General features: G+C 27.1%; 5 protein-coding genes and 1 long non-coding RNA gene across 17 annotated transcripts in view; all 6 read right to left on the bottom strand.

Annotated features, from left to right (window-relative positions):
- LOC145192415 (zinc finger FYVE domain-containing protein 9-like) overlaps positions 1-24150 on the bottom strand; it is a 220750-nt gene extending 196600 nt beyond the window's left edge. For all 3 annotated transcript variants that reach the window (XM_090090364.1, XM_090090358.1, XM_090090380.1), the window contains exon 1: positions 24113-24150. The gene's annotated coding sequence lies outside the window, so the exon portion shown is untranslated. The remainder of the gene's footprint in view (positions 1-24112) is intronic.
- LOC145192126 (5'-AMP-activated protein kinase catalytic subunit alpha-2-like) overlaps positions 1-24150 on the bottom strand; it is a 68089-nt gene extending 43939 nt beyond the window's left edge. The window contains exon 1 of the mRNA XM_090090524.1: positions 24113-24150. The gene's annotated coding sequence lies outside the window, so the exon portion shown is untranslated. The remainder of the gene's footprint in view (positions 1-24112) is intronic.
- The window catches only part of LOC149894636 (NADH dehydrogenase [ubiquinone] 1 alpha subcomplex assembly factor 2-like), a 24886-nt gene extending 736 nt beyond the window's left edge, over positions 1-24150 (bottom strand). Inside the window, exons 1-9 of one of the 4 annotated variants that reach the window (XR_016453418.1) lie at positions 24113-24150; positions 7349-7469; positions 6215-6298; positions 5854-5894; positions 5635-5709; positions 3653-3674; positions 3348-3389; positions 2922-3036; positions 2013-2318 (exon numbers count right to left, since the gene is read on the bottom strand). Coding sequence is in view for 1 of the 4 variants with exons in the window: in XM_090090689.1 (XP_089946815.1) it covers positions 2927-3036; positions 3348-3389; positions 3653-3674; positions 5635-5709; positions 5854-5894; positions 6215-6298; positions 7349-7442 (468 nt within the window). In the remaining 3 variants the exon portion in view is untranslated. Of the gene's footprint in view, positions 1-307; positions 369-2012; positions 3037-3347; positions 3390-3652; positions 3675-5634; positions 5710-5853; positions 5895-6214; positions 6299-7348; positions 7470-24112 lie in introns of all 4 variants that reach the window. The other 3 variants (XR_016453422.1, XR_016453416.1, XM_090090689.1) reach the window with 3 other exon arrangements.
- On the bottom strand, positions 8496-10373 carry LOC149894639 (uncharacterized). Its single transcript, XM_090098772.1, has 4 exons — positions 10179-10373; positions 9532-10033; positions 9230-9422; positions 8496-9120 (listed from the first exon to the last, which is right to left on the bottom strand). The coding sequence occupies exons 1-4, from the start codon at positions 10235-10237 to the stop codon at positions 8672-8674; spliced, it is 1203 nt and encodes a 400-aa protein (XP_089954898.1). The 5' UTR covers positions 10238-10373; the 3' UTR covers positions 8496-8671.
- LOC149894638 (uncharacterized) lies at positions 12116-14216 on the bottom strand. Its single transcript, XM_090090498.1, has one exon. The coding sequence runs from the start codon at positions 13994-13996 to the stop codon at positions 12212-12214; it is 1785 nt and encodes a 594-aa protein (XP_089946624.1). The 5' UTR covers positions 13997-14216; the 3' UTR covers positions 12116-12211.
- On the bottom strand, positions 14984-23536 carry LOC149894637 (uncharacterized). 7 transcript variants are annotated; one of them, XR_016453432.1, is made up of 4 exons: positions 23230-23536; positions 23000-23084; positions 22812-22852; positions 14984-15159 (listed from the first exon to the last, which is right to left on the bottom strand). It is a non-coding gene; the product is annotated as an uncharacterized LOC149894637 (long non-coding RNA). The 7 variants fall into 7 exon arrangements; XR_016453431.1 differs by having other exon boundaries at positions 22812-22840; XR_016453433.1 differs by having other exon boundaries at positions 23004-23084.

Raw genomic sequence — 24150 nt, 5'->3', positions numbered from 1 at the left:
TCTAACATGAAGTAATCTTTTGACCCCATACCTGGGCAAATGCCCAGGTATGGGTTTAAAAGATTACTTCACATTCATTTATTGGTTAATCACATAGTCCTTCAAAAAGTTGAAAGCAACAATTAAACCTAATGAAGTAACTGTATTTGTTGACTTTGCATAAAAATTTTCAAGATCTAAAGCTGAAATTTTTAAGATCTAAAGCTGAAACTGAAATAAGATTCACTGGAATAATTAGTGTTGTAAAAAATTTCCAATCAAGAAAAATACTATCTAAGAGATCTATAGATATACGAATATAAATGGCTTTGAGATGACCTTGAGCACAATGCCAGTATTCTATAAAAGATAGTTCAAGAGATAATTTGCTATAAAAAGAAGAATTGCATTTAAAAGCAAAACAATTAATTACATTTCTGATACATGAGCAGGTTAGAATAAGAACTGAATTTATCTTATCTATGCTTTATCAACTTACTTCATAAATTGTAACCCAAATAAATTAAGCTTCTTGCTATGAAATGCAAGCTTGTGTCAGCTTGAGTTATTGAGAAAAGGTGAAGTGTTTAAACAATTTGTTCCATGCTTTAAAGATTTTTTAAAAACACATTAAAAGGTTTTTATCAATACTTAAATACTAAGTGTGAAGTAATGAAGACTACATAAAAAGTTCCTTTAGAGAACTTTTTATGAACATCTTAAGAAGCAAATAAATTCTTTTACAAAAGTATACTGTTTTGTTTTGCTTTAATTTTTTACTCTGTTTGACATGTTATAACTATTGAAGCCTTCGAAAGATTAAAAAGATTTTTTTGTAAAAAAATCCTTAGTATATCTACTTAACATAAGTACATCAAATTTCATCAAAGAAATTATAAGATGACTCTCAAAGATAGTTTTTGTTGAACTTTTACATGGACCCATATGAATATAGAAGCTAAAAAAAGTTAAAATGCTAAAAAATTATCATTCAGATGCTTTACAAAATAATTGAGATATTTTATAAACTTTGGACTGAAATATTGGATTACCTTTTTAGCTACCTTCTTCAAATACAACTCCATAAGCCATGAAAGTAACATAAACATAGAAAATATTAAGGACCAGAGAGTTTATTTAGACATCAAGAAAAATGGTATGTCATAAGATTGAATATCATTACCTTGTCATAAGATCCATTTGCAAGTCATTTTTTCTTATGCCACATGCAAAAGAAAAAATGATTCGCAAATGGATCTTATGACAAGGTAATGATCCAAAGTATCATCGTGCCTGATCTGTCAAGGATTATTTTAAATCACAAAAAAGCAAATTTCTTGAATGGCCCTCAGAGCCCAGATCTAAGCCTTATTGAAGATATTTAGAGCACATCAATCATTAAATTAGTTGGTGAAAACTAGCCAACAAAGACCATTTATTTGCGTTAATTGAAGAGTGTTGGTACAATACTCCTCAGGATGAAACTTTTTAAATATTTTTAAATTAGTTTGACAGACCAAAAAAATAGACCCATAAACTTTTATAAGTGAGTAATTTTGTAGTGCTGATTTTAAAAATCCAATTCATTGTTTACAATAAACTGTCATTTTTGTACTATTGAAATTTCCAATATTAAATATAATGAGTACTTTAGCAAACTGTCTAAGAAAATGTTTGAAAGATAATGATCCTTTTTGTATTTTATGCGGTTCATATGCTGATTTCATTTGCTGAAACAGAGAGGAAACAATTGATATAATTAAAACACTTCTTTGAAGTTTTTAGTTGAAGAGGCCAGGAAATATAGTTTTTGAAAATCTTTAAAAAATTCGGGACGAAAAATCTTTAAAAATCTTTAAAAAATTCGGGACGAAATTCGGGATGGAAAAGGGAAGAAATGGGGATTTATCTCCTTGTTAAACATTCTATGAGATCCATCAAAAATATCACTATTCATTTTTCTTTAGAGTTCTAGAAATGAATTTAGTAAAAACAACCCATTATTTATCAAGGCCATATAAAAATTGCTTTACTTGATCCAACTTGATAAGAAGTGGTGAGAGTATAAGTCTATTTCTGTCCACTAATAGTTTGTTTATGATGTTCTGTTCTCCAACATTCAGTTGACCTTTGATTAGAAACTGCTTTCTTCCAGTGTTCATTTGCTTTCTTCCAGTGTTCACTGCTTTCTTCCAGTGTTCACTGCTTTCTTCCAGTGTTCACTGCTTTCTCCCAGTGTTCACATTTCACTCTAGTGTCTTATAAACAAAGGTAAAATGGATATTTTGTGTACAGAAACACAAAACAATGATCTTCAAATCTACATCTATGATCCACTCCTGCTGATCATGAAATTTTAATATTAATAAAATAAAAATGAAATAAAATAAACATGAAATAAAAATAAATATGAAATTTCAAAACATATTTTGCAATTTCATGTTTCTTTCACACTCCCTGAGTTTCAGTTTGAATTGAACTACACTCATTTCTATTGTGTAGAAATGAGTGCAGATCAATTTCACTTCAAGCTTAATTTTGAACTGTCAATTAAAAGTCTCCAATTGATTGGAGAGAGGTTTTTCACACCCACTTCATTCAAAAAAGTCTCAATATTACTGCAATATATAAAGTTATCCTCTTTGATAAATACTGTAACAAATAAGCAGTTTTGTTAACATCTAGAGTGACTTTTTTATTCAGCACCTCAGAAAAGTCTCAATAAAGTTAAAATATATTGGGAGTTTTTTGTGGTTGCTTTTGACCTGTTTCATATTTCAGTTTTTCTTTATCTAAATTGGCAGTTCCAATTTAGGTAAAAGATTGAAAAAAATTAGATAAACAAAAATTATTAACCAAATTATGCTGCCTAACCAGGTCTAATACAAATCTTTATTCACAAGTCAAAAATAATGATTATGCAAAATAAATATTTTTTTAACCAAAATTAGGATTTTTTCTCTGGTTTCCAAGCTTCTGGTTCAAAAGTATTTGAAGTGCCAACTGATGAATGGATTTCTGTAGATTTTTTGCTGGGTAGAGCTTTTTCCTGAAATTCTGAAAGTAAACAGCAACAAACTATATTTAATTTTTAAAAATTAAAAAAAAAACAATAAGTTTTTATAATCATTATCATTTTTTATTTATTTTCTTACACTTTATTTTATTATTTAATTTTTTTTTTTAACATTTTTATACACAACTATTTTTTTTTTTCTAAATTTTTGTACCATGGATTTATTTGTTACCATGGATTTTATGATACTCTGAATATTTTAGATTAAGGTGCACAATTGTAAATGATTGTTTAACAAATTGTTAAAATCATTAAGAGATTTTAAAAAATTCAGGATAATAAAGATAACTACTTTGTGTTTCCTTGACTGCTTTCTCCTTAACAATTAACCCATCTACACAAGAAAAAAATGAAGTTATTTATAAAGTCTAATTAAATAAAACTGCACAACAACCAAGTATCAAATTAATAATAAAAAAAAACTAGTTAAGATTGCAAAAAAAAAGAATTTAAAACAGAAACAATTTCATCAAAAATTAAAGCTTATTTGATATTCACAAAGATAAATGAGAAAAGATAAACAAAAACTTAAAAAAATTAAGAAAATCAAAAAAAAAACTTTTTCTTTTTAAACTCAAAAATTCTTAGTATATTCACCTTCTAATGCTTTCAATTGGTTCTATAAAAAAAAACATGAAAAAGTTACAAAACTAGAAAAAATTCAGCACACAAATTTTCAAAACTGGCATTTAATTGAAAACTTTTTTTAAAAAGGTATCATGAAATTAATTCACTAAAAATAGTAGATACATTTATAAATATACTTATAAATGTACTTATAAATGTACTTATAAATATACTTACAAATATACTTATAAATGTACTTATAAATATTCTTATAAATGTACTTATAAATATACACTTATAAATGTACTTATAAATATACACTTATAAATGTACTTATAAATGTACTAATAAATGTACTTATAAATGTACTTATAAATATACACTTATAAATGTACTTATAAATATACACTTATAAATGTCATTATAAATGTACTTATAAATGTACTTATAAATGTACTTGTAAATGTACTTATAAATATACACTTATAAATGTACTTATAAATATACTTATAAATGTACTTATAAATATACACTTATAAATGTACTTATAAATATGCACTTATAAATGTACTTATAAATGTACTTATAAATGTACTTATAAATATACTTACAAATATACTTCAAAAGGTACTTATAAATGTACTTATAAATATACTTACAAATATACTTCAAAAGGTACTTATAAATGTACTTATAAATATACTTACAAATATACTTCAAAAGGTAGTTATAAATTTTTAACAAATATTATATACTTTAAACTAAACTATATAAATGGAAAGTTAATTCTAATAAATGTTTTGTTTTAAACTTTTTACCATAAAAAACTTCAAAACATTGTGTAGTTAACAAAATTGTTGTTGAGGCATGATAAGGTTTTGAATGAAATTCTTATTGCAGCAACAATTACTTTAGATCATACTCAAATCCGATTCGTTACAGAGCTTAATAAGAAACACTTTTAACAAAGTTAAACTACTGGAATAAGTTACGTTTTTAACTTTTTAGAAAAAAAAAAAAACTAACTACAGCATGTAAATTGAGGCTTCCACTTTGAACATTATTAGAAAAAGGTTCGAACTCTTTTTGAACCCAATTAAAATTTTTTTAAAAATAATTTAACATTTTAAAAATCAAAGCTTAGTTACAAAATGTGGATCTGGATTTTGATAAAAACTTCAACAACTTTTAAATTTCTATTTAAAAAAACAAGACTTTCATGTAAACTTAATTATCATATCAGAATATAAAGGATTTTCAACCCCTTATATAAGATAATAGGAGGTATAAAAGAAGATATAAAGGAACCCCTTTTTATTTCTGACTGAAATATTCTCATCATATACTTTGCTAAATTTTTGGGATTACATAGTCCTGAAATTGAAATGCTTACTAAGTCTTACTCTTAGCAATAGTAAAACAACTCATCAATACCAATTAGTCTACTACAAAATTATTGTATTTTATAGTTACAGTGTGATTTCTTTTCAAATGTCTTTAAAATGCTAGAGCCAGGAGTTTGACAAATAAATTTGTAAAGCTTACAAATTGATTATCATAGTTTTTCAGAAAATTCAAAGCAGTTTCACAATTCAGAACTTCTAGATGAACTTACATCATAAACTGCATCATATTTATAATTTTTTTTTAGTTTATAATTTTTTCAAATGAAAAATTTTTTAAAAATTTTTTGATTTCTGCTTTAACTTTAAAATGGCATTAATTAATTTATTTGTTTTGTAGATTTAACTCCATTTCATTCACCAAATTGATATTAAGTTCTCTAAGATATGAGCAAAAGTTCAGTGATTTAAACCAAATTTGAACTGGAAAAATGTAAATTGGACATTAAATCATTTAAAAAAGCGTTTTACAGTAACTTTAAAAAAGTCTTAATTCAAAAGTCTGAATTCATAAGGTAATATCAAGGTTTGTAAATTCAAATATTTAGAAAGTAATATTAATACTAAGATCTTATATTAAAAATTGAAAATACTAAATTCACTTTTTACCTTGTCATCTTCTTCAGCTTTGATTGCTGCTCTTTTCTTAATAAGAATAGTATTTGAAATTCGATTCTCTATCTCCTAAAGCAAAATATTTTTTATAAACATTTAGCAAAAACATCCATCTCTAGAATTTTATTTAAGCCTAACAATATATACATGTGTATGTATTGAGGAATTTTAGTTAACAAATAAATATTTAACATCAATTTAACATCTTAGTACCTCAATTTTTGGTGGATCATGAGATCTCCAACTCAACCAAGCTTATAAATCAAATCAAATTAAAAAATTGTTCAGTGAATAAAATAGAAAATTATATTTGCTAAAAGATTTTCAATTTAATCAAAAATAAAAATTGTTAAAGAGGGATGCGGCTTTATTCACTTTACTTATTTTTTAACATGCAGGCTGTGAGTTAAAAATTATCTTGTATTATAAGTGAATAAGCAGTGAATAAGCAGCATATTTGAATATATGAATAAGGTCAGTCCTTTTATTTTTGAAAAAATGAAACATAAAATTTAATACAAAAATTATGGACATAAATTAATATGAAAAACTGTTATAAAGTAAAATTGAACACCTTCCCATTCTGGAGGGACAACACCAGATTTATAATCTTCATGCTTTAAATTAGCTTCGTAAAATCGATTTTTTTTACCTGAAGCTTTAAAAAAAACAAAGTTATAGTGAAAGACCAAGCAGTGTTTAAAAAAATCTTGTAACACTTTAACTATTTAACAAAACATAATAGGCATATAAAAATTTGAATTAAATAAAAATTCGTTTAAAAAAAAGAAGGGCAATAATTATTTTGTAAAGCAAATAAGTTCTAGCATTACTTACCAATTAGTTATAAATCATCTGATCTTATTCTCATTTGCTCAATTTATCTAAATTGATCAATCAATCTAGAACAGAGTTTCTATTCCTCCATGATATTAAAAATCTAAATATCCAATAAGGACTCTGGACCACAAAGTGCCTCAACTAATCTTTTAAGACATTCTGAATCAAAGATCCATTTCAATAAAGTTACAGAAAAACCTAGTCAACAATTTATTTCTAAATTTTACATGAAAAATAATCTCTGATTGATAAAAAGTTCAGAATAGCTGAAGATAAATTGCTGAATCTCTTGCAGAACTTAATTGGCCAACTTCTGCAACTGATCATTTAAATTCCCTTGTTAAAAAAACATTTTTTTTGACTCAAAAATTCCACTGCTTCAACTTAAACCATTGCTTTTTGAGAAAGAAGCCAAAGTTTAATTAGAGGACATAAATATTCCATAAAGACATTTTCTTGTTATTACTAAATACTATTTATTTTGTAATCAAGAGCTCCAAGATAAAAAAAAAAATAAATAAAAAAAAAAAAGTCCTATTTAGTTTGCTGTTATTTTCTTTCATAAAGCATTGAAGTTTTTCTTGTATGCAAAGACAACTCACAAATTAATTCTAAGAGGTATATTTTGAGCTCCTGCACAGCATTCTCAATTCTCATTAAATGGAATCTGCCTAAACAGCTCTACTACCCTCTCACAATCAAGTAACAATCCTTTACTATGTAAAAAATTCTATAAACCAAATTAGGGAGGATTGTGTATCACAATTTACTTACTTTTAAAGATAGTAAATAAAAATAAAATAAACAATAACCACATGTAAAAATATATTTAAAAAAACAACAATAATTGCTAAATTTATGCACCTACCTTTTATATTCTCAAAGTATTTATTTCCAAATTGATCTGAACCAATAAATTTCTTGGGAGAAAGAAAAAATGATCTGAGCCAACGTAAAATCATTATGTTAACATAACTTTATGTGTATACCTAAATATAACATCAGTATATTATATATTTATATAAATATAACATATATTTATATAAAATTATACATAAATTATATTCTTATTTAAAATCAATTATAAATTTCAATGTTTTCATGGTTGATGATTACCACTAGGCATAAAGTGTGTGTGTGTGTGTGTGTGTGTGTGTGTGTGTGTGTGTGTGTGTGTGTGTGTGTGTGTGTGTGTGTGTGCATGTGTGTAACAAAGAAATCCTATAAAGATCTGTAGCTAAGTATTGTAGTATTTAGGACAGCACAATTTTGTTACCCAACCAAACTACTTGAAACTACTATACAAAGATTTGTATGTATATTCACACATTTTGCTTAAATTACAGCTTAAAATAGTTGATATTGACTACTGTTACTATGTGATATTTTGATTATTCTTAACTAATTCAAATAACTTTGTGAAACATCGTCCAGGGAGAAAAATTAGTTGGACCACTTTGGTGCTTTTGTTAGTATCCTAGCTTTTAAGCTTGCTCATTTTTCTATCCCAGCCCCAGTACTGACTTTATGAGAACATATGTGATTTACTTAGTATATATGTTCTCAAGCTTCTATTAAAGGTAGCTTTCTTTTTAAAAATATTTTAAATTTAATAGTTAATTATCTTTTTTATATTCCACCATATTATTATTATTTTCTATGATGCACTATATAACTTTGTTTGAATACAATTAGTACCAACTTAAATTACGTAAAGTTTAAAATAGAAGGATTCGTTTAAAACATAATTTCGTTCAACTTAATGTCTTCAAGCTCTGAAATTCCTTTAATAAAAAACTATTTTTAAATATCTAAGCCAAATAAAATACTAAATATAGCCCAATTTCCTATAATTTTAGTAGATATCGCACTTAAAATGTTATTTTAAAGATAATTATGACATTTCAACAATGCTATTATTTGGTGCAAAATAAACACGAAAATCATTTTTAACGGAATTTTCGAGCTGATAAGTTTACATTAGGGTGTCCCAAAAAAAAAAAAAAAATTACCTCTCAAGCTTTTCCCATTCTCTAAGGTCTAAATGGGCTAAAAATACCACAGAAAAATTTTTTGTTCCAGTAAAAGTGATATCTGTAAAATTTCATTTTTCAAAAAAAATGCAATTTTTTGGAAAAAAATTATGTATTTTAGAAACTCTCTTGAAAATATATATTTCCAGTTTAAAAAATTAAATTTTTTTGAGTTGTTTTTTTGTCAGGTCCTTCTTCAGCTTCTTTCTGTTGTCTCTGGCAACCAGCATGAGGTTCTGTTTCATGTTGTCCGACCTGTAGCCTCCAACAAAGTCCTGGATTAGTCGGATATTCCTTTCAGCGCAGTCATTGACACATTTAATCGACTTCAAAAACCTTTTAAATATATCAAATGTCTGACTGGCATCTCCGCTGATCCAATTCTCCACCTCTTCTACAATTCCCTTGGAGCTTTCAGCTTGAACTACTCCAAGGAGAATGTCATTTGTGTCTTCAATATCAGGAGATGTAACACTGATTGCAATCCTTTCAACAGTAACAGTTATGTTCAGGTTCTCCTCCATCTCTTTGATCTGTTTGCCGTCAAAATGTAGGACAAGCCTCTTTCCCTTCAAGGTTTCCATTATATCTTGTCTTATCTTGTCTCCTAGTAATTAAAATAACTTTATCACCTATATAATTTAATCTTTATTTATCCTAGTTTTACTTGACCTTCATTATTTTCAATAATTTTATATTCTACTATTTACTCTTACCTAGATCTTTAATCTTCTTGAATCTCTTTCGATGAACAGAGCTTCTGGAGATGGGCACATCCTCAAGATTCACGCCTGCTTTATTGCAGATTGCTGCAATGAGTGCGGTTTGAGGTCGAATCCCGACCCTGTATCGAGCAGATACTTCAGACGTACAATCCACCAGATCCTCAGAACTGATACTTATCATTATCTACATAATAAACAGCTATGATATTTCTAATCTAATTGAATTCAGTTTGATTAAGTTTACTCAAAATTTGTACAACCAACTTTACATTTTATTACAATCTTTTATTTACCTTGCCTTTTACTGTAGAATCAGAGTTTTGGAGTAATTCATTGACTGAATCTTCATCTGTGTAAATTACAGCTTCTGACTCGGATGCAGAAGAACCAGCATCAGATTCAAAGGAAGCCTCAAGTTCACTTAGAACTAGTTCCCTTGTTTTTTGTCTTTTTTTCACTTCTGTAATCTTCATATTCTTCATTCTCTGCCACCGATCCTGTCTGTTTTTAACAGCTTTTTCAAATTCTTTGTCTACCTCTGTAGTTATATACATTTTTCTATCTTCTTTTTGATCTAAAAAAAACTGGATGTCCTCTGCCTTGGCCTTCTGGGAACGAAGTCGATCTGATTGGATCTTCTCCTCAAATTTCCCCACAGATATATCGAGGAGTTTGCTGCTCTCCTTAATGAACTCTTCCTGTATCTTAGTGAATCTACCAATGCTCGAATCCCAGTTTAGATCTCTCAGATGGATTATTTTGCAATACTTAATGTGGAGCTTCAGAATCTTATCCCTGATTACACATAAAAGAAGTTTATAAATTACATAAATATTGGTTATTTTTTATTATTTGTATTGGTATTTGATTATTTATTTGTTTATTTTTTGATTTACTTATTTGTTTATTTACATAATTAAAAATTACTTAATTTTTTTACCTGACAGCAGCTCCAGAAATGATGAGTTCTCCAAAACCAGCCTTGTTCCACACATCCATTACAAGAGAAGTAACACATTTATGGTTGGGATCTTTACAAGATCTACCCTTGCAGATAAGGTCTTTGCCTGGAAAACTTTGAGGACAAGCTACAAAAGGTTTTGTAGATTTAAACTTTAAAGCCTTGGAAGATTTGATAAACTGTATAAATTACATTATATCTGAGTATATATCTGAGCACATTTCCAATGCTGGGGAGCTGGTTCGTGGGCAGCTGGTTGATAGGATACTTGAGAAGAAACAGTAGCCTTCTGGGATTAGTCTGTATCTTCCTCTTTTCTCCTTTATTCTTGTCTTTCTTACGATGACGGTCCATTTTAGAAATTACTATTAAATATTAAATTATATAACACACTTTATTTTATCTATTCATTCAATCATTCATTAAACAATTATATTATTCATTGAATCTTTTTTTAATTTTTAGCTATGTGTAAAATACATTATGTAGCATGACAACAAAAGTAAACTTGTATGTAGTACATATCTCTAAAACGTGTCATAGGATCAAATCGCGCGTAATTAAATTTTCCTTTTTAATTGACCACAGACGACTTAAATTGACATTTAATCACACTAATACTAATAATAATATTGTTAAACTAGGGGATCATCATTAAGTTTATTAAAAACAAAATATAACATCAGAAAAATTTCACTACAAATTTATCAAACATTGAAATAATGGACATTTATTTCTAAAAAATCGTAATTTTTAAATTTTACAGATATCACTTTTTGACAAAGGTTTTTTTTTTTCCGTTTATTTTTAGCCTTAGGGTACTTCAGAGAATGGGAAAAACTTGAGAGGTATCCTGGAAAAAAAAAAAAGTGTGTTTCTGGGACACCCTAGTTTACATCTTCCTGGAAAATATTTACCAGTTCAGATGTTTTTAGAAAACATTTTTATAGTAAAATTTAAGTTTTTTCTTGAACAAATGCATTTTTATTAACATTTATTTAAAATTTAAAGAAAATTTTAAAATGTTAAAGATACAATTTCTATCTAACCAAATTATATTTTGTTTTTTGTTTATATTTTTGGTTGCTTGATGGCGCTACCACTGATAACAATAAATTTAGGCTTTTTTAATTTTTTTTATTTATAGAAATAATGATTAATAAGCTTTAATCATAACTCAGAAAAATATAAAGAAAATTATGCAATAAAAATTTTTGGAAAATGCCATTATTTCAGTTATCCGTAAAACGAGCTCGTAAAAAGTCTCCAAAGCACAATTTAAGATCATTTAAATGGCCGTCATCGAAGAAGTGCTTAAACAACGATGTTGACGGAAGAAGAAGAAGTAGAACTGAAAAAACGGGTATTAAACTGTAGATTTGAAAAATCTCCAAATTCCAAGTTCTCAATGCTGTCAATGAAATTATAAAACTATCTACTGGATTAAGGTGGCTCACCCCCTCTAAATCTAACTTTTTATTTATAAAGGTTAAAAACTTGTTTTTTATTTTTTATATAAGGAAATTCTATTAAAACTTTAACTTCTTAAAAGAAAAATGAAATTTCCATTTTTTGATGCTGAGTCAGCATAATTTGTCTAAAATCTTACCTTAGCTAAAACAATGATATCTTGAGTAAAATTTGCACTGAATACACCATATTTTGCCAAATGGTAGCTAAATAGTTGCTCCAGGGCTGGAACTAAAATTTTTTTCAAATGTTAAAAAAAACTAAAATGGCAGCAATAAAGGTGCAGAAATTGATTTAGTGCCTGTGTCAGTCTAACAAACTACATTCAAACTAATTTATTTATGCTTAAAATGTTATAATTCTAGTCCCAGCCCTCATAAATAAGTTAATCAACATACTGTGAAAATTTGAAGATAAAAGCTTTAACCAAACTGAAGATATTAACGTTTTCGTAAGAAAAATATATTAAAATAAGAAAGTCTTAAAAAACACATTTAAAAAAAAAAAACATAAAAACAAAAAGTTTTTTTTATAAAAAGTTACTAAAAACTGCCACTAGCATAAGATTTCATATCATCATTCTCCTTGTCAATGTCTAAATAACCTTTGTTTATTGATCTTATATGTTTTCTTCGTGTTTTACTAACATCAGTCGATTTTCTTGACATATTTGATAGTCGGTTTTTATCTTTTTTGAAAGCTCCTTTTTCAAAATAAACACCTCCAGAAAACCCAAGCATTTTAAAAATGCAACTTAAAGAAGAAAATCCATCATTGTAATTTAAAATAGAAGAATAAACAGATATTTCAAGAATTTTCCTTGCAGTAAAAGTAGTTTTAGGGCATCGCTGCCATATCAAACCATTAAATGACTCATTGCAGTTTTGTGTCATCCCATGTAAACACTTTCTTAGCATTTCAGGGTTTGATAATTCTTGAAAAATAGGTTTAATTTCCTCCATAATTGCTACAGGTAAATTTATTTTTTGTCTATAGCTTGTTTTACCCGTAACTTTATCTGATTGCCATTTGCACCAACTGCTTTTCCCTTTTAAACAAAATTGATGACGAGTGACTTCATATGGAAAGTTTGTACAATGGTAAAGTACAGCTATTACAGAATTTCTCATACTCAGTAGGTTATTTTTATTTTGTCTTATAGCCATTCCAACAAAGTTCTGCATTGTGTTAATAGTTTTATTGGTCAACCTTCCTTTTCCGGATATTTTTAAGCCATCGCTTAACAACCTGCCTTTAAAATCTTTAATTTTTTGACGCAAACGAGAGCCTACTCTTTTCTGATAATGGCCAATACATTCTAGCTTTTCAATAACATAATCACCGTATGGTTTACTTTTAACAACATTAGAAAATGAACTTGAGTCACCATCTCCAAGGTACTTAGTATATCTTAAATTATACTTTTGTATGGACGAATGGAATATTTCTTGAGCTCCAGCAGCTTCCATTGACCCTGCTGAGCCAAAATGATTTACTTGACAAGTGTGTGTAGCTTTCCAATATTCAAAATCAATAGGATTATTAATTCTTCTATGTACTTCACACTGCATACAAAACTTAGATAAAGAACAAACATCAATCACCTTTTTATTTTCATGCGAAAGACCAGCAACAACACCATTTAGGGAGGAGTACCCATGACGTTGCCATGTTCCATCTATTGATATGCCACAGTCAATAATTTCATCATCAGAAGCATTTGCATTTATAATTTCCCTTAGTTCTGATACAGCAGCTTTCATACTCTGAGAACTGCTTTCTTTATAAACTTTATGTAGTTTATTGTTTGTAATATTATAACTGTGATTCGTAAGAGGTGGAGGCATATTCATTATAGCAGTAAAAGTAGACATAGCTTCTCTACCACGTCCAATTTCACGAAATGCCATTACAGCAGGTAAATTTATTTCATATGGTTTTGAACTAGAAACACTTTGATTTACAGATGGTGATGAATAAAATGTACTTTCAAAGTCACAGTTTGAACATTGTATTATAATTCCAATAGAAAATCCCATACGTATAGATTCATTATGAAAAAAAATTAGCTTGCTATTACACTCACTGCATGTGGAATACTGTTCAAATATATTTTTAATAATTCTAAAGTTACAAATGAAGAAAAAATTGTCAACTTCGGAATCACAATTTGTTGCAGCACTAAAGTTATGTTTTTTCTTAAGCTTTGATGCACTTGTTGTTTCTGATTTCCTGCTACAACCATTTACTTCCTCTGCTCTCCTTGTATACCTATTTCCATGATATTTTCTCTTTAAATTTCTAATTTTATTCCTTTTGTTCGCCATATCCAGATAGATAGTTTTCAGTTAAATTACATTGAATTAATGATACAGAGCACATTTTTAAGAAATATTACATTTTACAGAACAGTAGAAAAGCATAATAGATCTAACATTGAAAAATAGTTCAAAACTTTAAGTTAAAACCTTCAAGAAGTAATGAATAAATTTGTTGTTTACACCGTTGCTATGGCGTTGCTAAGGAGTAGGAAACTGTATTAACCACAATAACGGTATTTTTTGTTACTTTTTAAGCATATAATAGTAAAAATATATTATGAATTTTGTACTTCGATGCTTAATATAACATAACTCAAAAAAAAATTTTTTTTTTTGATTTTTAATGGGGGTGAGCCACCTTAAGCTGTATCATGAGCATGAGTTCCGTCGTTTCCTGTAACAATATAGAATTTGGGACTATGTGAAAATGAACTTCAATGAAAAAGATTCTTGAGTTCTGATTCTGAAAAGGACTATTGAGTGATCCTTCTTGTTGAACAAATTGTGATTGAGCCAGAACAAGATGTTCTCATGTTATTTATCGTACTAAACATATTTTTATAAATATTTCTAATCAAATTTAACATCAATAACTTGAATAGATAAAATAAGCTTTATTTAATTGTGACGGCAGAAAGAAGCCAATGCTTTACGGGATTTTTTATCAATAGCTTGAGGAGTTCATTAGGATTCAAGACCAACTTTTATCTCCGTTGCTATGTTGCTGCTAAGAACAGTTTCCTTACACTACCTTTTTTTAAAAAGAGACTTCCCAGCCAACATTGACAGACGGGTACCGTACGGGGCCCATACGGGTCCGCAACTGGGTCCCGTATGGGAAGACCAACGGTATCCCATCGGATCTTGGCCGCGGTTTCCATATGGGGCCCATATGGGTATGCCCGCTGGGTATCCCGTATAGTTCCCACAAAGTTTGCCAATTGCAAATCTTGCAAAACTACGTTTATAATTTACAGATAAAATAAAACTGTATATGATTTGACTGTTTGTTTCAAACAAAATAACAATTAAAATTACAATGTCAAAATTGAGAGAATTTTTAACCATTCTTTAATCACGTATCATCTGATTTCACGGTTGTTTCGCGAATTGGAAGCTTTTCCATCGTTTTATTCTCGTTTCGAAGCTTTTTCTTGTTTCAATATAAGCTGTAAAAAATAAAATTTAACTGTTAGTCTGAAATTTTATAGGTAACACACCTGGTTTTATTCATTTAATATATTATAGAACTCTCTACTCAACACTTCAGATAAAAAATTGTTGTGATAGTAAATGTATAACATTCCTTTAGTTACTGATGAATAAATTTTAATTTTATATTGATATTGTATATATTTTTAAATAAATAAACATATATATATATATATATATATATATATATATATATATATATATATATATATATATATATATATATATATATATATATTTATATATATATTTATATATATATATATATATATATATATATATATATATATATATATATATATATATATATATATATATATATACATATATATACAGTGAGCAAAAAAATTAATCATGCAGACAATAGAAATTAATAAAAATGCATTTTTCTCAAAAAGTATAAACTTTTTTGAAAAACTAATTTCACCAAAAGATAGCCCTTAAAAAATGCATTAAAAATTATGTTTGAAAAAAAAAAATTTGAATTTGTTATATTTAAAAAAATAAAGAACTAACTTTATTGAAAATTCCTGACAAAAAAATTAATCATGCAACAAGAAAATTCGAATGGTAAGTATCAAAAATTATATTATATCTAATTATATTATTTATTTATATTAATTTAAACTATATATTTATATTAATAAACTTTCCAGCAATGACCAGCATTGAAAATATAAAATCTAAAAGAAGCTACACATCTCATTCGATCGGACTTCGTGCACGAGTAATTGCGTTATGGCAAGATGGCCAAAGCCAAAGATCAATAGCTAAAACGCTATTTATATCGCCTGCAACCGTTCAATCCATCGAGGAAAAGTTTAAAAAAGTTGGAAACCTCAAAAATTAACCTGGAAGAGGACGCAAACGAAAGACTACGGCGCGTCAAGATCAATCTTTGATCAAAAGATTCGAAATTAATCCAAGATCTTCAACAACAGCAGCAGCAAAAGAGTTGGAAGAGAGTTTTGGATTGTCTCTCACACTGAAAACAATTAGAAATCGCTTGCATGAAGCAAATTTACATGGACGAACACCACGCAACAAACCGTATATAAGCCCAATCAATAGAAAGAAGCGGCTCGAATGGGCAAAAAAGTACGTGGATAAGCCACAAGAGTTCTGGGACTCAGTCATTTGGTCTGACGAGTCGAAATTCAATTTATTTGGCTCTGATGGAGCTGTAAAGATATGGAGGAAGCCAGGAGAAGAGCTTCAATTGAAGTGTTTGAATGCCAGAGTTAAAGACGGTGGCGGTAATATTATGGTCTGGGGATGTATGGCAGCGAGCGGAGTCGGGAAATTGGCGTTTATTGATCAGAGAATGCATCAATATTTATATAAATCAATTCTGCAAGATAATTTAAGTTCATCTGCAGAAATTGTTGGGTTGAAAGATAATATTATCTTTCAACACGACAATGATCCTAAGCATACGGCTCGTTCGGTCGTCGAATATTTAAAAGTTTCAGGGTTCAAAATGCTCGAATGGGTTGCTCAATCACCAGACTTAAACCCAATCGAGCATCTTTGGGCTCACGTCGAGAAAAAATTAAAAGATCGGCGAATTTCGAAGAAAGCCGATCTGAAAAACTTAATTTCGAGTTTTTGGTCGGAAATCGGGTCAGATATTACCAGAAACTTGGTAAATTCAATGCGTAGACGTTGTTTAGCCGTCATTTAATCAAATGGTGGACCTACGCTTTATTAATTTTATATTAATTTTCTTTATTTTTAATTTAATTTAATTTTTTATATTATGCATGTTTAATTTTTTTGCTCACTGTATATATATATATATATATATATATATATATATATATATATATATATATATATATATGCAATTGGCCATCATAAAATTAAATGTTCATGTAATATAAAATGGGATCAAGTAAAGACGCTAAAAGTAGAACCCAAAAAATTTGAAAGAAAAGTTCGAGAGGCAATCGAAATTCAGTTCAACAAATGCGGACCTAAAAATGGAGGTATGAATTTAGATGACGGTCAATATGTAAAAACGCAATTCTGGACGCCATACTTTTTATACCTACGAAATATTAAAGAAGCCCAACTAAAGCGAAGTTTAAAGAAGCCATTAAAAAGTGACATTACCGTTAATGTTTGTTTGTAATTTAATTTAATAAATATTTTTAATTAAAGCTGAAGATGCTAGTATCAATAATCTTGCGAAAATTTCTTAGATAAAAAAAAAAAATTAGTATTGAGAGAATTCGTATTTATTGAAGTTCATATATTAAATATATATATATATATATATATATATATATATATATATATATATATATATATATATATATATATATATATATATATATATATATATATATATATATATATATATATATATATATATATATAAATTAGTAAAAACACTTATCTACAAACAACATCATTCGACTGAAACACTTTTACTTAAACTAACCAATGATACATTTGAACTTTTTTAGTTAACTGTACCCAAAAAGTTAAAATTGGTAATTCATGCTCATCTAACCAAAATGTAAAATATGGAGCACCCCAAGGTACAGTCCTAGGTCCAAATCTCTTTAATATCTAGTTGTGGATATACCAAAATGTCTTGAATGCATTTCTAAATGGATGTGTGAATCATTCATAAAACAATCAAAAAAAAAAAATATTAATTATGGCACCACCTATAATTCAAAAAGATATTATTATTAGGCTGTGACAATTCCAATTTTCCGGGAAACGAAAGCGGGAATTTCCGGGAACGGGATTCATTTCCCGGACTTGGAAAAAAACGGGAACGGGAATTCCCGTTCCCGTATTTTAAAAAGCGGGAACGGGAAAATCCCGTTCCTGTTCCCGTTTCTCACCTGGAACGTCTAATATTTCCTGGTTTTTTTTCCTGCTTTTTTTTTTTCTTTTTTTTTCCTGGTTATATAATTTGTTTTTTTTTTTTGTGGTTTATTTTGGTTTAGGTGTTTGTTTTTTTTTGGATTCTTTTTTATTTTTTTTTTTTATTTTTTAAATTTATTAACTTAACAACATAGAAGATTTTTACAACATAGAAGATTTTTACAACATAGAAGACACACAGGGGAGTTTTAATAAAAGCTATGTACCTAAAAAAAAAAAAAGGAAAAAAGGTTAATTCTAACTAATAACCTATATTCAAAGGAAAATAAGGTAATTAACAAGAAAGATACCAAAGATATGAAGAAAGTTAGTAAAGAAAAGACGCAAGTTAGCAAAGAAAAGAAGAAATTAGTAAAGAAAAGAAAAAAGTTAATAAAGAAAAGAAGAAAGTTAGTAAAGAAAAGACGAAAGTTAGTAAAGAAAAGAAGAAGTTAGTAAAGAAAAGAAAAAAGTTAATAAAGAAAAGAAGAAAGTTAGTAAAGAAAAGACGAAAGTTAGTAAAGAAAAGAAGAAGTTAGTAAAGAAAAGAAAAAATTAGTAAAGAAACGAAGAAAGTTAGTAAAGAAAAGACGAAAGTTAGTAAAGAAAAGAAGAAATTAGTAAAGAAAAGAAGAAATTAGTAAAGAAACGAAGAAAGTTAGTAAAGAAAAGAAGAAAGTTAGTAAAGAAAAGAAGAAAGTTAGTAAAGAAAAGAAGAAGTTAGTAAAGAAAAGACGAAAGTTAGTAAAGAAACGAAGAAAGTTAGTAAAGAAAAGAAGAAAGTTAGTAAAGAAAAGACGAAAGTTAGTAAAGAAAAGACGAAAGTTAGTAAAGAAAAGAAGAAAGTTAGTAAAGAAAAGAAGAAATTAGTAAAGAAACGAAGAAATTAGTAAAGAAAAGAAGAAAGTTAGTAAAGAAACGAAGAAAGTTAGTAAAGAAAAGAAGAAAGTTAGTAAAGAAAAGAAGAAATTAGTAAAGAAACGAAGAAATTAGTAAAGAAAAGAAGAAAGTTAGTAAAGAAACGAAGAAAGTTAGTAAAGAAAAGAAGAAAGTTAGTAAAGAAAAGACGAAAGTTAGTAAAGAAAAGACGAAAGTTAGTAAAGAAAAGAAGAAATTAGTAAAGAAAAGAAGAAATTAGTAAAGAAACGAAGAAAGTTAGTAAAGAAAAGACGAAATTAGTAAAGAAAAGAAGAAATTAGTAAAGAAACGAAGAAAGTTAGTAAAGAAAAGAAGAAAGTTAGTAAAGAAAAGAAGAAAGTTAGTAAAGAAAAGAAGAAGTTAGTAAAGAAAAGACGAAAGTTAGTAAAGAAACGAAGAAAGTTAGTAAAGAAAAGAAGAAAGTTAGTAAAGAAAAGACGAAAGTTAGTAAAGAAAAGAAGAAATTAGTAAAGAAAAGAAGAAATTAGTAAAGAAACGAAGAAAGTTAGTAAAGAAAAGAAGAAAGTTAGTAAAGAAAAGAAGAAAGTTAGTAAAGAAAAGAAGAAGTTAGTAAAGAAAAGACGAAAGTTAGTAAAGAAACGAAGAAAGTTAGTAAAGAAAAGAAGAAAGTTAGTAAAGAAAAGACGAAAGTTAGTAAAGAAAAGACGAAAGTTAGTAAAGAAAAGAAGAAAGTTAGTAAAGAAAAGAAGAAATTAGTAAAGAAACGAAGAAATTAGTAAAGAAAAGAAGAAAGTTAGTAAAGAAACGAAGAAAGTTAGTAAAGAAAAGAAGAAAGTTAGTAAAGAAAAGAAGAAAGTTAGTAAAGAAAAGAAGAAAGTTAGTAAAGAAAAGAAGAAGTTAGTAAAGAAAAGACGAAAGTTAGTAAAGAAAAGAAGAAGTTAGTAAAGAAAAGACGAAAGTTAGTAAAGAAACGAAGAAAGTTAGTAAAGAAAAGAAGAAAGTTAGTAAAGAAAAGACGAAAGTTAGTAAAGAAAAGAAGAAGTTAGTAAAGAAAAGAAGAAGTTAGTAAAGAAAAGAAAAAATTAGTAAAGAAACGAAGAAAGTTAGTAAAGAAAAGACGAAATTAGTAAAGAAAAGAAGAAATTAGTAAAGAAACGAAGAAAGTTAGTAAAGAAAAGAAGAAAGTTAGTAAAGAAAAGAAGAAAGTTAGTAAAGAAAAGAAGAAGTTAGTAAAGAAAAGACGAAAGTTAGTAAAGAAACGAAGAAAGTTAGTAAAGAAAAGAAGAAAGTTAGTAAAGAAAAGAAGAAGTTAGTAAAGAAAAGAAGAAATTAGTAAAGAAAAGAAGAAATTAGTAAAGAAACGAAGAAAGTTAGTAAAGAAAAGAAGAAAGTTAGTAAAGAAAAGAAGAAAGTTAGTAAAGAAAAGAAGAAGTTAGTAAAGAAAAGACGAAAGTTAGTAAAGAAAAGAAGAAGTTAGTAAAGAAAAGAAGAAAGTTAGTAAAGAAAAGAAGAAATTAGTAAAGAAACGAAGAAATTAGTAAAGAAAAGAAGAAAGTTAGTAAAGAAACGAAGAAAGTTAGTAAAGAAAAGAAGAAAGTTAGTAAAGAAAAGAAGAAAGTTAGTAAGGAAAAGAAGAAAGTTAGCAAAGAAAAGAAGAAAGTTAGCAAAGAAACGAAGACAGTAAACTACTTAAAAAAATTATAATTAGGTCTTAAACCTAATTATAATTTTAAATTATTATAATATTTATATATATTTACCTTATAGTTATAGTAGTTTGTTCCTAGTATTAGTACCAAATTTATAACATAAATCTTAAAATCTTAAAATAAACGGGAATTTATGCGCGCAAATCATAAAATAGCGGGAATCCCGTAAAAAAGCGGGAAACTTGGTAAAAATACGGCTTTTCCCGTATTTCTTATATTATATTATAATATATAAATATATGTATTATAATATATAAATATATAAATATGTATATATATAATATATAAATATATATATTATATATATATAATATATATATAATATATATATATATATATATATATATATATATTATATCATAATATATAAATATATATATTATATATTATAATATAATAATTACGGGAAAACCCCGTAACATCGAATGACGTACGGGAACAGGAACGGGAATTTCCTGTTCCCGTATTTTATTTATTACGGGAACAGGATCCCGTTCCCGTATTTTAAATACCAAAAGCAGGAACAGGATCCCGCTCCCGTAGTTCCCGGGAACTTGGCGGGAACTTGGCGCACTCTAATTATTATTAAGGGTACTTTTATTTACAAGAAATGCATTTGATTTGTTGATTCTGCAAAAAGTCTAGATGTGATACTCAACAATCAATTATCATTAAAAACACAAATAAATAAGATTGTTAAAAACTGTTACAATATAATGAGAAATATACCCAAAATAAAACAATTCTTATCTCATAAAGATCTGTGCACCATAGTATGTTCATTATTATTTTCACAACTATATTATTGTAACTCCCTCTACTTTGGAATTGATAAAACACTATTAAAAAAAACTGCAGTCTGTTCAGAATTGTGCAGCAAGACTGGTATTTAAAACCAGAATAGAAACTCAAGTAAATAACAAAGAATATAACAACTTGTATTGGCTAAAAATTAGAGATATAATATATTTCAAGGTTGTTTTAATAATGCAGAAATCTATTAAACAGGAAGTACTAACATCATTATGCAACTTAATTCAATACTCTTAGTCAGAAAGAACACTAAAACTAAAAGAAACAAAATACAATAATTGTTTCAGCAATCAAGCATTATCCCAGAATGGTCTTAAACTTTGGAATATACTTCTAAATAGCATCAGTGACAAAAAAAACACAACTATTTTTAATGAAAAACTAAAATCATATTTAATGGTGAATGGAGAACTATTCCACCAGAAAACTCTTGATTATTAAAATTTCTCGCTTTGTTTAATTTGTTGCACAGCTGAGCTAAGTGTTTTGCCAACTTCTGGCAAAACACAGTAGTTGTGGGTAAACCCATGTATTTATTATTTATTTATTTACATATATAAAAGCCTGTCTAAATTATCTCAATCTACAAACTCTAGAACAAAGAAGGCAGTTAGTGGATATGATACAATAATTTAAAGTATTCAAGGGGGTTAATGAAGTAAATTGGTTTCATATCAATGCACACCACATTCCTTTTTAGCACAAGGACCTGCAAGTAATGTTAAAGGCTCTAAATTATAAATATATATATATATATATATTATATATATATACATATATATATATATATATATATATATATATATATATATATATATATATATATATATATATATATATATATATATATATATATATATATATATATATATATATATATATATACCCTGTTAAGTTGAACCCTGGATAAGTCAGACTTTTACTAAATCGGACAGATTTTCGATTAACCTTGAACACTCTATACATACGAAGAGCTCGCTTAATTCTGACATTTTCTAAGTCTAAATATCTATCTATTCCCTTTCATATATATATATATATATATATATATATATATATATATATATATATATATATATATATATATATATATATATATATATATATATATATATATATATATATATATATATATATATATATATATATATATATTCTATAAAATATTATAAAAAATTAAAATTTTCTCCTACAGAAAAACCTTGACAATGGAAGCTATAATATACATAAAAATTTTTTATGCAATGTATAAAGGCAAATATTTAACCTAACATTATAATAGATAACAATTATTAAAACAAGTATTAAAACAATATCTTACTCACTTTTCTCAAAAGGCTTTTCTTGATTATCTCTAAAGGATTGGCTAATTATCAAAAGTATTTTTTTTTTTTTTTAAACTTTAATAATTCATAACTGTACAAGTTTTAAGCCAGTAACATAAACATAAGCGGAGTAACACTAACATAAACATCTTTTGTATGTTAAATTAAAATTAAGTAACTTTATATACCTACTTTTTTGGTTTTGATATACTTCATCAACATTTTAGGTATCTTCTGCATATCTGCATTTTTCTTTTGCTTCAGATTCTGTGTCTAAATTTTAAAAAGTACTTATGATTATTGATGTATCAAAATTTCATTTTCAAATTTCAATAATTATGATTAAATGCTTAGATAAATTTATAAAAAATTATCAAAATTATTACTTTACTATCTTTGAGAATATTATATAAACTACCTGCAGTTGACAAAATTCTTCCTGAAAACCTAAGCCATCCAACCTCAGGTTCTTGACATATTGATTTAGCTAAGTCTATTTTTTTCATATTTGTCCAGCAAGGCCAATAAAAATCTGTAGATTTTCTAGAGGAAATTATTGATAACACATTTTCACTCATAGCATTCACTAACCAAATTAGTGGTACGTAATCTGTATTGTTTTCTTTATCGAATGCAACTATTGCATACAACATCTCACTCAGTAATACAGTACAGAAATTACACAGTAAGTTACTCTGCTACAAAATGTAAACGAAAATAGAAAAAATCCATACTCTGCAATCTCCTTTATATAGGAATAAAATATTACTAAATTGTACTTTTGGTTTTAAAGAAAAACGTTCAATGGTCTTCAAAAACTATTCATGATTCTAAGAATATATGCCACAAGGAAGTAAGACAATAATGAAAACCCTCACGTCAACTTTATAATATTATATGCATTTCCTTGTGGCGTTACTTTTCATAAACGTAAATATTAATGAATTCTTTAAAGTATTTATTGTTCAAATTGCATGTAAAACTTTGTAAAATTTTCAACTTTTTACTAAAGAAAGAAAAAGAGAAAAATTGATGTATAAAAAACAAAAATAGTTATAACAACTTTTTATATAGAGTTTCATAAAAAACATAAAACGAGAAAACCATTATAACTTTATTTTTTTTTTTTTTTTTTTTTTTTTTTTTTTTATGGGGCAGGGGGCCTTGCGAGCTCTCCACCCTTGTTTTAAAAACTAAGAAATAAACGCAGATATGTATTTCAGTATTTACAAGAGTACGGAGGATTGAGGAAATGCATCACTAAAACCTCAAACCAAACAACCACTTTTCAGTATGCATACCTTAATACTCAGTGACTAAATTGTAGTATGTGTTTTTT

Source organism: Hydra viridissima, unplaced genomic scaffold (assembly GCF_058129835.1).
Source record: "Hydra viridissima isolate aposymbiotic clone 2 unplaced genomic scaffold, HvirCarnegie_v1 scaffold_1, whole genome shotgun sequence".
NCBI lineage: Eukaryota > Metazoa > Cnidaria > Hydrozoa > Anthoathecata > Hydridae > Hydra > Hydra viridissima.
This window is presented reverse-complemented; position numbering and strand designations above follow the sequence as displayed.